This window comes from Nerophis ophidion, linkage group LG25, assembly GCF_033978795.1.
Source record: "Nerophis ophidion isolate RoL-2023_Sa linkage group LG25, RoL_Noph_v1.0, whole genome shotgun sequence".
Classification (NCBI taxonomy): Eukaryota; Metazoa; Chordata; class Actinopteri; order Syngnathiformes; family Syngnathidae; genus Nerophis; species Nerophis ophidion.
In genome coordinates this window covers 23,896,813-23,912,132 of record NC_084635.1, presented here as the reverse complement: position 1 = coordinate 23,912,132, position 15,320 = coordinate 23,896,813, and the positions used below count along the sequence as shown (strand labels likewise).

Sequence of the window (15,320 nt, the reverse complement as noted above, 5' to 3'; positions counted from 1 at the left end):
CACTACAAATGAGCAATATTTTGCACTGTTATGCAATTTAAAAATCAGAAACTGATGACATAGTGCTGTATTTTACTTCTTTATCTCTGTTTTTCAACCAAAAATGCTTTGCTCTGATTAGGGGGTACTTGAATTAAAAAATGTTCACAGTGGGTACATCACTGAAAAAAGGTTGAGAACCACTGCTGTAAAAGGCTGTGAAGTGAATTATATTGATACATTTTTCTCCAGAGACTCAAAGCACTTTACATAGTGAAACCTATTATCTACATCTTTAAGCTACATTTAAAACAGGGTGGGTGTCTTGCTCAAGGACACAACGGCAGTGACTGAGAGGAAGAGGTACTGTATCTTTTGGATTATAAGTCAGTTTTTTTTTATAGTTTGGCCGGGGGTGCGACTTATACTCTGGAGCGACTTATGTGGGAAATTAATAACACATTACCATGAAATATCACATAATATTATTTCTCTCTTCCACAAAAGAGACTAGGCGTATATCAGCAATCGTCACAACCGAAAACATCCTGTCCGGATTCAGAAAGGCTGGAATAATTGGAACTGCAACTGACGATGACTCAGACGTAAGCGACGTACCGATAAAAGAGGAAGCGGCGCATACCTTTGGAGTTGGCAGAGTTGTTTAGAAGTGACATCGAGGAAGAAGATTTCATGGGATTTATCGATGAGGAGTGACAGATTGTTTGGTAAACGTATAGCATGTTTTATATGTTATAATTATTTGAATGACTCTTACCATAATATGTTACATTAACATACCAGGCACCTTCTCAGTTGGTTATTTATGCGTCATATAACGTACACTTATTCAGCCTGTTGTTCACTATTCTTTATTTATTTTAAATTGCCTTTCAAATGTCTATTCTTGGTGTTGGATTTTATCAAATACATTTCCCAAAAAATGCGACTTATGCTCTTCTGCTACTAATATATGTTTTTTTTCTTCTTTGATATGCATTTTCGGCAGGTGCGACTTATACTCCGGAGCGACTTACACTCCGAAAAATACGGTAATCCAACCTGGAATCTTGTCTTTTTCTTTATGTTTTTATTATACACTATAGCAGGGGTCACCAACACGGTGCCCGCGGGCACCGGGTAGCCCGTAAGGACCAGATGAGTCGCCCGCTGGCCTGTTCTAAAAATAGCTCAAATAGCAGCACTTACCAGTGAGCTGCCTCTGTTTTTTCATTTTTTTTATTTACTAGCAAACTGGACTCGCTTTGCTCGATATTTTTAATTCTAAGAGAGACAAAACTCAAATAGAATTTGAAAATCCAAGAAAATATTTTAAAGACTTGGTCTTGACTTTTTGAAATAAATTCATTTCTTTTTTACTTTGCTTCTTACAGCTTTCAGAAAGACAGTTTTAGTGAAAAAATACAACCTTAAAAATGATTTTAGGATTTTTAAACACATATACCTTTTTACCTTTTAAATTCCTTCCTCTTTTTTCCTGACAATTTAAATCAATGTTCAAGTACATTTATTTTTTTTATTGTAAAGAATAATAAATAAATTTTAATTTAATTCTTCATTTCAGCTTCTGTTTTTTCGACAAAGAATATTAGTGAAAGATTTCTTCAAACTTATGATTAAAATTTATAAAATGTATTCTGGCAAATCCAGAAAATCTGTAGAATCAAATTTAAATCTTATTTCAAAGTCTTTTGAATTACTTTTAAAATTTTTCTTCTGGAAAATCTAAAAGAAATATTGATTTGTCTTTGTTAGAAATATAGCTTGGTCCAATTTGTTTTATATTCTATCAAAGTGAATATTGGATTGTAACCTATTTAAAACGTCATCAAAATTCTAAAAGTAATCTTAATCAGGAAAAATTAATAATAATGTTCCATAAATAATTTTTTCTATTTTTTCAAAAAGATTCGAAAGAGCTATTTTTTTCTTCTTTTTTTCGGTAGAATTTTGAATTTTAAAGAGTCGATAGTGAAGATAAACTATGTTTCAAAATTTTATTTTATTTTTTTTCGTGTTTTTCCTCTTCTAAACCATTCAATTAAGTGTTTTTTTCATCATTTATTCTCTACAAAAAACTTTCCGTAAAAGGAAAAAAAATGTACGACGGAATGACAGACAGAAATACTATTTATTTAAGTGTGTATCAAACTCGTAGTCCTTCGCATTAATCAGTACCCAAGAATAGCTCTTGGTTTCAAAAAGGTGGGTGACACCTGCACTGTAATATGTTCAAACAATTAGACAAGGCAACTCGGTAAAGAATCTGGGTATTATCTTCGAACCAACTCTCTCGATTGAGTCACACATCAAAAGTGTTACTAAAATGGCCTTCTTTCATCTCTCTAATATCACTAAAATTCGCTCCATTTTGTCCACTAGCGACGCTTGGATCATTATTCATGCAATTGTTACGTCTCGTCTCGATTACTGTAACGTATTATTTTCGGGTTTCCCTATGTCTAGCATTAAAAGATTACAGTTGGTACAAAATGCGGCTACTAGACTTTTGACAAGAAGAATAAAGTTTGATCATATTACGCCTGTACTGGCTCACCTGCACTGGCTTCCTGTGCACTTAAGATGTGACTTTAAGGTTTTACTACTTACCTAGAAAATACTACACGACACGGTCTGGATCCAGCCTATCTTGCTGTTTGTATTGTACCATATGACCCAGCAAGAAATCTGCGTTCAAAGAACTCCAGCTTATTAGTTATTCCCAAAGCCCCAAAAAAGTCTGCGGGCTATAGAGCGTTTTTTATTCGGGCTCCAGTACTCTGGAATGCCCTCCCGGTAACAGTTGGAGATGCTACCTCAGTAGAAGTATTTAAGTCCCATCTTAAAACTAATTTGTATACTCTATCCTTTAAATAAACCCCCTTTTGAGACCAGTTGATCTGCCGTTTATTTTCTGCTGTGCCGCCCTCTCCTTCATGGAAGGGGGGGGGTGCGGATTGGGTGACCACAGATGGTGCGCTGGCTGTCCAAAGTCGGGATCCAGGGTGGACCACTCATCTGTGCATCAGTTGGGGACGTCGCTACGCTGCTGACCTGTCTCCCCTCAAGGTGATCTCTGCTGGCTCCGCTATGGACTGGATTCTCACACTATTATGCTAGATCCACTCGATGTCCATTGCACCAGTCGCCCATATTTTTTGGGCCTGGATTTGCAGTCCATTTTCTCCAGTATGGCGGAAGCTGGATTCCAACCGGCAACCCTCAAGTTGCTGGCACGGCCGCTCTACCATCTGAACCACTTTGCCCCACTTGTTAATTAAACTTGTTAATTAAAACCTCTGCCTTGTTTTTCATGAATACTTGGGTCTACTGCGCTACTGTGTTTTAATGTTGGTCAATAGGGTGATACTTGGAGAGTCAAGTGTTTTCTGAGGTGGTACTTGCTGAAAACGACATTTGAGAAAACGATTAATTAATTAAATTATTTAGAAAAAAGCTTTGATTTCTATTATGTTGCTTTTTATCAATTGTTTAATGTGTGTAATAGACAATATACCGGTATTGGTATAGTACCGCAATGAATCATATTCGGTACTATACCGCCTCTAAAAAGTACCGGTCGCCCATGCTTCCATTCCCCCGGTTTTACGAGCAGCGGGCATGTTCGGCAGCGCACAATCATGGAGTACTTACAAACAGACAATGTGCGTAGGGAGAACGGACGCATTTTAGCTTAAAAGCTAACGATAAAGGTGAAGTTATAACACTGAAATACCCTCAGGAAAATGTGGGTTAAGATATGGCTAGCTAGCTTGCGGCTAAAGTCCGACTGCAGTCGGCAGTGTTTTAACTACTTTTCAATCACTAATCCTGGTCTCCATGGCGACAAATAAAGTGAGTTTCTTACAAGTGTCACCCATGCAGGATGAGGAATAGCTAAACATGCTTCACTACACACCGTAGCTCACCGGTGTCACAATGTAAACAAACACCATTGGCTACACCTAATATCTACTGTAATGATACCAAGTACAGGTGCATACATAGTGGATATGACTGTTTTTTAGCATCACAAAATCTTTTATTGTTTTTTAAAATGATATATTATGTTTATAAACTCAGGAAATATGTTCCTGGACACATGAGGACTTTGAATATGACCAATGTATGATCCTGTAACTACTTGGAATTGGATTGATACCAACATTTTTGGTATCATCCAAAACTAATGGAAAGCATCCAAATAACAGAAGAATAAGTGATTATTACATTTTAACACAAGTGTAGATAGAACATGCTAAAAGAGAAAGTAAGCAGATATCAAGAGTAAATGAACAAGTAGATTAATAATTCTTTTTCTACCACTTGTCCTTAATAATTTTGACAAAATGATAGAATGGAAAATGACACGACATGTAGTTACATTGGTCAGCAGCTAAATTAGGAGACTTTGTTTGCTTACTTACTACTAATAGACAAGTTGTTTTGTATGTTCGAAATTTTATTTAAGGACAAACTTGCAATAAGAAACATATGTTTAATTTATGTTTTTTTTTTGTGAAAATAAAGCCAATAATGCAATTTTTTGTGGTCCCTTTTTTTTCTTTTTAGAAAAGTATTGAACCGTACCAAAAAGAATCAAAATACATTTTGGTTCTAGTACCGGTACCAAAATATTGGCATCAGGACAACACTAGTGTGTAACTAATAAAAATGTGATCAAATCCAGACCGCATGGAGTGCCGAGAACTTTAAATGTGTGGATATAGTTCCTGCATGGCTTCTGCCATAGAGCACACATTAGAGCAGGTGTGTGCAGGTGCCCTGATCTGTGTGGCGCCTAACAGTGGAAGTTAATTTTAAATTAATACACACGTGTTAAAAGTGCACTTCGATTGATATCAATTATGTGAATTTAATGGAAACAATGAATGAAGGGTTTTGCAGGCATAACAGTGTTTCAGCTCTGAAACATGCATTGAGACTATAAAGTGTGTTTTATCCCATTACTCAATTAATCAAACAACCTGATCGATAGATAACCCAACGACTAAATAACAAATAGCAATTTTTAAAAAAATTAATTCACACATGTTAAAAGCGCACTTTGATTGATATCAATTATGTGAATTTAATAGAAACAACAAATGATGGGTTTTGCAGGCATAACAGTGTTTCAGCTCTGAAACATGCATTGAGACTATAAAGTGTGTTTTATCCCATTACTCAATTAATCAAACAACCTGATCGATAGATAACCCAATGACTAAATAACAAATAGCAATTTAAAAAAAAATTAATTCACACATGTTAAAAGCGCACTTTGATTGATATCAATTATGTGAATTTAATAGAAACAACAAATGAAGGGTTTTGCAGGCATAACAGTGTTTCAGCTCTGAAACATGCATTGAGACTATAAAGTGTGTTTTATCCCATTACTCGATTAATCAAACAACCAACCCGATGACTAAATAACAAACATTTTTTAAATCAATACACACATGTTAAAAGCGCAAATTGATTGATATCAATTATATGAATTTAATAGAAACAACGAATGAAGGGTTTTGCAGGCATAACAGTGTTATAGCTCTCAAACATGCATTAAGACTATAAAGCAGGGGTAGGAAACCTATGGCTCTCGAGCCAGGTGTAGCTCTTTTGATGACTGCATCTGGCTCTCACATAAATCTTACCTGACATTGCTTAACACGATAAGTAATGAATAATTCCGCTGGTAATCAGTGTAAAAAATAACGTTCAAAATATAAAACATTCTCATGCATTTTAATCCATCCATCCATTTTTTCTACTGCGCCTGCTCAAGAAGTCGCATTAATGGTAAGAAGTATTTTATTTATTATTGGTTAGCTTCAAAATAACAATGTCATTAAAAAGAATAAGACACTGGGGAGGTGGGGGGGGGGGGGGGGTGATCTGGGGGGGTGGGGGGGTGGGGGGGCTGAGGCGTGGTTGGGTGCGTGGTGGGGTTGGGGGGCGTGGTTAAGAGGGGAGGAATATATTTACATCTACAGTTCACCAACTCGAGTATTTCATATATATTTCATATATATATATGTATGTATGAAATACGTATCTTTCAGTGAATTCTAGCTATATATATTTATTTTGTTATATATATAAATAAAAGAAATAGTTGAATTTCAGACGGCACCTATCAAATACACAGTAATAAAAACACAGTTGTTCTACTAACTGTACTGTGCTTGCTGGTTACTAAAAAAAACAACGACACTTACCTTTCACTATTTGAGTAACCTGTGTTCTGCCATTTATTTCTTCATTTACCTTGTCGACGGTGTAATATATTGGGTTGGAGTCAATAACCAGGCGAGGTGATGGAGTTACGTCTCTTTACTGTGGGCTTCAATCAGAACAGACTCCCTCACTTGTGCACAACACCACGTAAATCGTTGGCCAATCAAAAAGCAACCCCATAACGCTATAGCCCACATTCACCAGGTGATGGCAACATTCAACATAGAATCACTCTATTACAGACGGCATCGCCATGGCTGTAACTTCCTCGTTCTTCTGCTTCGTCTCCTTGTGTGTGCAGTTTTTTATTCAACTGTAACGTGATTGGGCGTGGCCTCCAGCTCAAGCTGAATTTCAGGAGTTTTTCAGGAGAAAATTTCTTTCAGGAGAGGCACTGAATATCGGGAGTCTCCCGGAAAATCCGGGAGGGTTGGAAAGTATGTACTTATTATACTCTAAAAATGTTGGTCTTTCTTAATAATGCATGCATTTAGTTTTATTCACCGTTTTATGGCTCTCATGGAAATACATTTTAAAATATTTGACTTTCATGGCTCTCTCAAGCAAAAAGGTTCCCGACATCTGCTATAAATTGTGTTTTATCCGATTACCCGATTAATCAAATAACCTGATCGATAGATAACCCATCCATCCATCCATCCATCCATTTTCTACCGCTTATTCCATTTTCGGGTCGCAGGGGGCGCTGGCGCCTATCTCAGCTACAATCAGGCGGAAGGCGGCGTACACTTCGGACAAGTCGCAACCTCATCGCTGGGCCAACACAGATAGACAGACAACATTCACACTAGGGCCAATTTAGTGTTGACAATCAACCTAGATAATTCCCAATGACTAAATAATAAATAGCAACAGCCCAATAAAGACTATTATTGTAAAGTAGTGTTTTTATTGTGTGTCCTTTTGGAGCCCAGGGAGTTATTGTTACACCTCTGACTGCAGGGACACACTGAGCTGTGATTGGTGGAGAGCAGGAATGCAGCTCAGGTGGAGAGAGAGAGAGAGAGAGAGAGAGGGAGAGAGAGAAAGAGAGAGAGAGAGAGAGAGAGAGAGAGAGAGAGGGAGAGAGAGAAAGAGAGAGAGAGAGAGAGAGAGAGAGACTCCTTGACTTTGTTGAAGTCTGAATGTTGCTGGTGTGTGTTCGTGGAGGACGTAGGACTTGTATTCGACTGAGACTTGAGAAAACAAACCAAATATACATTTAATTCTGCTTCAACCTAGAGGGAGACTAAAGTATTTATCTCATTTTCATGCGGTTCTCTGCTAGTCGACTTTGTATGGATTTGCGCGCCTAAAATGTGTCGTTAGTTGTTTGAAGGCGATCTGTTTGTGACAGCTGAAAGTGGACAGAGTCGGGTTTTTTTTTGGTTTGTTTTTTAAATTAAGTTTTGGATGAAGTCAGGGCAGAAGACGGGAGGCGGCCATGGGAGGCTCTGACGTCCGACTGTGGACGCTGTCAGCTGGGATGCAAAGTGCACCCGAGCCGCGCCGTTGGACGCCATGAAAGCGGAACCAAAGTGCACCTGACTTGTTTCAGAAGTGTCCCCCGCCATGTACTCATCCTCCTCGGCCAGGTAAGACCTGTTCACTGCTTGTGCATGACCTGGAATGAAGATGGTCCTCCATTACTGTTTGCTAATTGGACTGTTAATTGGACATTTGAAGGGAGAGCATTGCCAAATATTTACCTTGACTTCTCTTATACTTGCAAGAAGCTGCAACACTTTTGCAGTGCAGTGAAGGAGGAGGTGATACATTCCTGGCACAGTTGACTTTACTCCCCCTTTCTATGTTTTGTCCCTAAAAATTTAAATCATTGCATGTTGTGGCCGAAATGTCTCATTTCCTGTGCTTTTAAGTCATGGGTGTCATAAAAACAAAAAAAAATCAGCTTGCATGTCATCTTTGTGGCATTAAAGGCCTACTGAAATGAGATTTTCTTATTTAAACGGGGATAGCAGGTCCATTCTATGTGTCATACTTGATCATTTCGCGATATTGCCATATTTTTGCTGAAAGGATTTAGTAGAGAACATCGACGGTAAAGTTTGCAACTTTTGGTGCTAAGAGAAATGCCCTGCCCCTACCGGAAGTCGCAGACGATGATGTCACATGTTTGATGGCTCCTCACATATTCACATTGTTTTTAATGGGAGCCTCCAACAAAAAGTGCTATTCGGACCGAGAAAACAGCAATTTCCCCATTAATTTGAGCGAGGATGAAAGATTCGTGTTTGAGGATATTGATAGTGACGAACTAGAAAAAGGAAAAAAAACGCGATTGCATTGGGACGGATTCCGATGTTTTTAGACACATTTACCAGGTTCATTCTGGGAAATGCCTTATCTTTCTATCGTGTTGCTAGTGTTTTAGTGAGTTTAATAATACCTGATAGTCGGAAGGGTGTGTCCACGGGTGTCTTGACGGCAGCTATGGACGGAACAAGCTCAGCTTTTCTCCGGTAAGAACTGACTTTTTAACCACAATTTTCTCACCGAAACATGCTGGTTGACATGTGGTCGGGATCCATGTTCTCTTGACCGCGCTCTGATCCATAGGAAAGTTTCACCTCCAGGAATTTTAAACAAGGAATCACCGTGTGTTTGTGTGGCTAAAGGCTAAAGTTTCCCAACTCCATCTTTCTACTGTGACTTCTCCAATATTAATTGAACAAATGGCAAAAGATTCAGCAACACAGATGTCCAAAAAACTGTATAATTATGTCGTTAAAGCAGACGACATTTAGCTGTGTGTGTGCGCAGCGCCCATACTTCCTAAAAACCCCTGACGTCTTGCGTACACGTCATCATTACACGACGTTTCGAAGACGAAACTCCCGGGAAATTTAAAATTGTAATTTAGTAAACTAAAAAGGCTGTATTGGCATGTGTTGTAATGTTAATATTTCATCATTGATATATAAACTATCAGACTGCGTGGTGGGTTGTAGTGGGTCTTTAAAGGCCTACTGAAATGAGATTTTCTTATTTAAACGGGGATAGCAGGTCCATTCTATGTGTCATACTTGATCATTTGGTGATATTGCCATATTTTTGCTGAAAGGATTTAGTAGAGAACATCGACGATAAAGTTCGCAACTTTTGGTCGCCAATAAAAAAGCCTTGCCTGTACCGGAAGTAGAAGCCGATCTGCGCGTGACGTCACCGATGTGAGGGCTCCTCACATCCGCACATTGATTACAATCATGGACACCAGCAGCGCGAGCGATTCTAACCGAGGAAGCGACAATTTCCCCATTAATTGGAGCGAGGATGAAAGATTCGTGGATGAGGATAGTGAGAGTGAAGGGCTAGAAGAAAAAAAAAAAAGACAGGGCAGTGGGAGCGATTCAGATGTAATTAGACACATTTACTAGGATAATTCTGGAAAACCCCTTATCTGCTTATTGTGTTACTAGTGTTTTTTATCGTGAGATTATAAAGTCATACCTGAAAGTCGGAGGGGTGTGGTGACCGCCAGTGTCTCTGAGGTAAGCCATGGAGGAGCCAAAAAAGTCGCAGCAGCCTATTTGACAGTTGCAGGAAGAACGACACAAGCTCCGCTCAGTAAGAGCCGACTTATTACGACAATTTTCTCACCAAAACCTGCCTGTTGACATGTGGTAGAGAACCATGTTCGTTTGACTGATCTGTTCCATATTAAAGCTTCACAACAAATAAAGAAACACCGGCTGTGTTTGTATTGCTACAGCCGGCCGAAATACACCGCTTTCCACCAACAGCATTCTTATTTGTAGTCTTCATTATTAATTGAACAAATTGCAAAAGATTCAGCAACACAGATGTCCAGAATACTGTGTAATTATGCGAATAAATTGGACGACTTTTAGCCGTGAGTGGTGCTGGGATAAAATGTCCGCTACAACCAAAAACGTCACAAGCACGCGTCAACATAAGCGTCATCATTCCGTGACGTTTTCAACAGGACACTTCGCGGGAAATTTAAAATTGCAATTTACTAAACTAAAAAGGCCGTATTGGCGTGTGTTGCAATGTTAAGATTTCCTCATTGATATATAAACTATCAGACTAAGTGGTTGGTAGTAGTGGGTTTCAGTAGGCCTTTAGCGACAACGTTTAAAAAAAAAAAAATGGTTATGGTTGTTGTGTTGCATTGTTGGTCGTGACCTCAGAATGCAGAGACAGCATGTAAAGTGCAGGTACAATGTATCTATTAACACAATGGTTCACAACCTTTTTTTCAGTGATGTACCCCCTGTGAACATTTTTTTATTTCAAGTACCCCCTAATCAGTTTCTGATTTATTATATTGTATAACAGTGCAAAATATTGCTCATTTGTAGTGGTCTTTCTTGAACTATTTGGAAAAAAAGATACCAAAATAACTAAAAACTTGTTGAAAAATAAACAAGTGATTCAATTATAAATAAAGATTTCTACACATAGAAGTAATCATCAACTTAAAGTGCTCTCTTTGGGGATTGTAATAGAGATCCATCTGGATTCATGAACTTAATTCTAAACATTTCTTCACAAAAAAAGAAATCTTTAACATCAATATTTATGGAACATGTCAACAAAAAATCTAGATGTCAACACTGAATATTGCATTTCTTTTCACAGTTTATGAACATACATTCATATATTATTCAATAAATATATTTATGAAGGATTTTTGAATTGTTGCTATTTTTAGAATATTTAAAAAAAATCTCACTTACCCCTTGGCATACCTTCAAGTACCCCTAGGGGTACGCGTACCCCCATTTGAGATCCACTGTATTAACAAATATAAAAAAATAGTGCATCAGGGAAGTGCACAAGAAGCACAGGGAAGGCTATGCACGTTTAGCTACAAAACAAATAAGGCAAAACAGAAGCCTTAACAATTTAAGCACAAGACAAACAATGATCCAAAAAGTTAAATTCAAGGTAGGGCTGAGCGATATGGCCTTTTTTTAATATCTCGATATTTTTAGGCTATATCGCGATACACGATATATATCTCGATATTTTGCCTTAGCCTTGAATGAACACTTGATACATACATGTATAACCACAGCAGTATGATGATTCTATGTGTCTACATTGAAACATTCTTGTTCATACTGCATTAATATATGCTCATTTTAAACTTTCGTGCAGAGAGGGAAATCACAAGTCAATTGACCAAAATTGTATTTATTAAGCAGTGGCACAAACATTCATGTCATTTCCAAAACAGAAAGTGCAAGATTGTCAGAGACCATTTAAAAGAAGCTATGAGTGCACTTTTGTCCATGATGTCACTAAGATGACATATCAAAACAACACTAAATTAAAGTTATGGTTGTTGTGTTGCATTGTTGGTCGTGGCCTTAGGATGCAGAGACGGCAGGTAAGTGCAGGTACAATGTATCTATTAACAAATATACAAAAATAGTGCATCAGGGAAGTGCACAAGAAGCACAGGGAAGGCTATGCACGTTTCGCTACAACACAAAGAAGGCAAAACAGAAGGCTTAAAAATTTAAGCACAAAAGTCAAACAATGATCCAAAAAGTTAAAGTTCAAGTACCAATGATTGTCACACACACACTAGATGTGGAGAAATTATTTTCTGCATTTGACCCTTCACCCTTGATCACCCTCTGGGAGGTGAGGGGAGCAGTGAGTAGCAGCAGTGGCACACCCGGGAAATGTTTTGGGTGATTTAACCCCAATTCTCAACCTTTGATTCTGAGTGCCGAGCAGGGACATAATGGATCCCATTTTTATTGTCTTTGGTACGACTCGGCCGGGGTTTGAACTCACAACCTACCAATCTCAGGGCGAGGACAGGGCTGGGTTAAAAAGCATCCTGATTGTTTTATAAACCAGCATGAGAGTTCTGTGGTTTTATTTTATTTCATGGATTTATTATTTTTTAGTTGACTGTTTCTTATACTCAACTGTCCTTTGTTTTATCCTGCTTTTAAAAGGGAACATTATCACAAGACTTATGTAAGCGTCAATATATACTTTGATGTTGCAGAAAAAAGACCATATATTTTTTTAACTGATTTCCGAACTCTAAATGGGTGAATTTCGGCGAATTAAACACCTTTCTATTATTCGCTCTCAGACCGATGACGTCACAACGTGACGTCACTTAGGTAATCAGTCAGCCATTTTCTCAAACACATTACAAACATCGAGTCTAATCAGCTCTGTTATTTTCCGTTTTTTCAACTGTTTTCCGTACCTTGGAGACATCATGCCTCGTCGGTGTGTTGTCGGAGGGTGTAACAACACGATCAGGGACGGATTCAAGTTGACTTACGTGGAGTGTGCTTCGATTAGCACGGCATGCTAATCGATTCTAACATGCTATTTAGGCTAGCTGTATGTACATTTGTAGCTATATTTGCATCCAGCCTTTCTCTCCACCCACATTTAATGCCAAACAAACACTTACCAATCGACGGATTTAAGTTGCTCCAGTGTCACAAGATGCGAAAGTCCCGATCGTTTGGTCTGCACATTTCACCGGCGGTACTAAGGCAGACATGGCACAGAAGTGTATGGACATCCTGCGACACTCAATCGAAGGCGATTGCCAAATAGCGTCAATAGCTATTCGCTCAATAGCTTCAGTTTCTTCTTCAATTTCGTTTTCGCTATCTGCCTCCATACTCCAACCATCCATTTCAATACATGCGTAATCTGTTGAATCGCTTAAGGCGCTGAAATCCGAGTCTGAATCCGAGCTAATGTCGCTATATCTTGCTGTGCTATCCGCCATGTTGGTATAACTAAATGACCTCACAGGAAAATGGACGATGGATTTAAAGATAGCGAAAATCAGGCACTTTAAAGCCTTTTTTCGGGATATTCCATGATGGGTAACATTTTTAAAAAGACTTCGAAAAATAAAATAAGCCACTGGGAACTGCTTTTTATAAGTTTTAAGCCTTCTGAAATTGTGATAATGTTCCCCTTTAAATGTGTGTTACAACTACGTATTGTGCAGCACTTTGTGAAGTTTTTGTAGTTTCTTTTAAATGTGCTGTGTAAAAAAGGGGTTGGATTGAATTGATTGGCAATATAAAGTGCTGCCACATTACCAGTAAATGCATTTATATTTAGATAATGTATTACTTTTAAAAAAAAAAAAGATTAATAATAACAAATTGGATAATGCATAAATACAAAAACTGTATAATTTATTTAATTACTATATACATTTAGCAGTATTAACTATCAAGCAATAAACATATGCATGTCAGTAAATTAGAAGAGGGGTAGAATTATAATAGATCAATTCAAGGCTCAGGGTTTGTTTTTCAATTTAAACTCTTCCAGCTGGAAGTTACTCCACAGGTCACAACATACCAGTGCAAAATGACATCACGTTAAATGGTAATGGCTTAAGAAATGTTAGCATTTTATTCACTGGCGAAGCATAAACCTGTAGTTTAAAAAAATAAATTAATTAGATGAATGAATTAATTAATTAATTAATTATCCAAATCATTAGGGAATACGTTTTTGATATATTTCACTCTGAGAATAAGAGTTTGATTTTTTTTTAATTAAAATACTGAAGTTAATAAACTTTTCAAAGATATTTATATTTACAGATGCACCTTTATTTTATTTATTGATCCTTAATATTAATCTATATGCAGTATTTGATTATCAATTATACATTTCTGTCACATTGTTTTTACTCCAATATTTCCCAAAAAACGTTCATCATTTTACTTATTAGACTTATTTTATATCCAATTGAAATTGTATTTATATTCAACTTATTTACTCGTATTGTTTACTTGAACATTTTTTTTAATGACACTGTCTAATTTGCATAATTGACCACGACACATGTGAATGCCAAGGTCACTAACGTTGTGCAATTGACTAATAGGAAGTAGTCTGAATCTACACTAGATATAGAATCAAATCGAATCCACTTTATTTGTATAGCACATTTAAACAACAGAAAGGTTTCCAAAGTGCTGCACAACAATATTAAAAACAATTTTAAAATATTAACAACAAATATATAGCAACAATGTCGCTAAGTAGGCAACCCTGATCTGTTCTGCTCCGTCGCCTCTTCTTTCACAGTGAAAATGTATTTTTATTTTAAGCTGAAAGACCAAAATATATGAAATGCAGCACAACATTTGATATTGGATATTCCCTTCTTTTAAATCATCACCATATTGTGAGAGCATTAGTGGGAGAACACCATAGTTGAACTCTTATGCGCACAAATGACTGCAGGTGTGATTTGAAATGAGAAAGTTGTGTACTAATTTTTTTTGCACACAAATTTGCGCATCAATTGAATTTTTTTTAAATCAGTCACACAGCATGCAGCTGTAAAATAATAAAAGGATGTTGCTGAATAAACAATACATCTGTTTCTTTTTATTTCTGACGGACCATGCAAAAATGTTGACACACACTTCTGTCAATTGTCTGTGTTTTTGCTGCGGGAGCACCGAGTGTGTGTCACTTTGCACTTACTTTTCAAAAGTGCTTAATATAACGCAAATTAGTGCCTCGCAAAATGGTGATGAGTGTTGATAAATCACATTGCATGTGCTGTATAATATATTTGTATCGTCTCCTCCCAGTCTTGTGACCGTTTTGATGATCAGCATATATTCTGCATACTAATGAAGAAAAGAGAGGCAAAATGGGTATTCCGCTCACTTAACGTTTTGTAGATCAGCTTTGCGTGTACTATCAAGTTTGCACATGTTTTGGTAAATCAAACCAGAAGACCAAAACACTAGTGAAGCATAAGAAACACAAAACATGCAAAATAGGTTTTCTAAAAGTGTGTCAATATATTTAGTTATTTCAAAAATAGGCCCTGCGATGAGGTGGCGACTTGTCCAGGGTGTACCTCGCCTTCCGCCCAATTGTAGCTTATATAGGCATCAGCGCCCCCCGCTACTCCTAAGCGGTAGAAAATGGATGAATGGATATATCAAAAATAACTTGTTGAAACGATTAGAATGTGCATATAAGTATTTTTTGACCACACTCAACCATATCGCGATAATTAGGCCAGGGCCGATATTTGATAAGTCTGAATG

At 37.4% G+C, this 15,320-nt stretch overlaps 1 protein-coding gene across 3 annotated transcripts in view; it reads left to right on the top strand.

Annotated features, from left to right (window-relative positions):
* Positions 1–7,360: 7,360 nt before the first annotated feature.
* The window catches only part of adamtsl5 (ADAMTS like 5), a 130,421-nt gene continuing 122,461 nt past the window's right edge, over positions 7,361–15,320 (top strand). Inside the window, exon 1 of one of the 3 annotated variants that reach the window (XM_061887559.1) lies at positions 7,361–7,838. In XM_061887559.1, coding sequence (XP_061743543.1) covers positions 7,816–7,838 — 23 coding nt within the window. In that variant the 5' untranslated portion in view covers positions 7,361–7,815. Of the gene's footprint in view, positions 7,839–8,457; positions 8,727–15,320 lie in introns of those variants that run through there. The other 2 variants (XM_061887557.1, XM_061887558.1) reach the window with 2 other exon arrangements.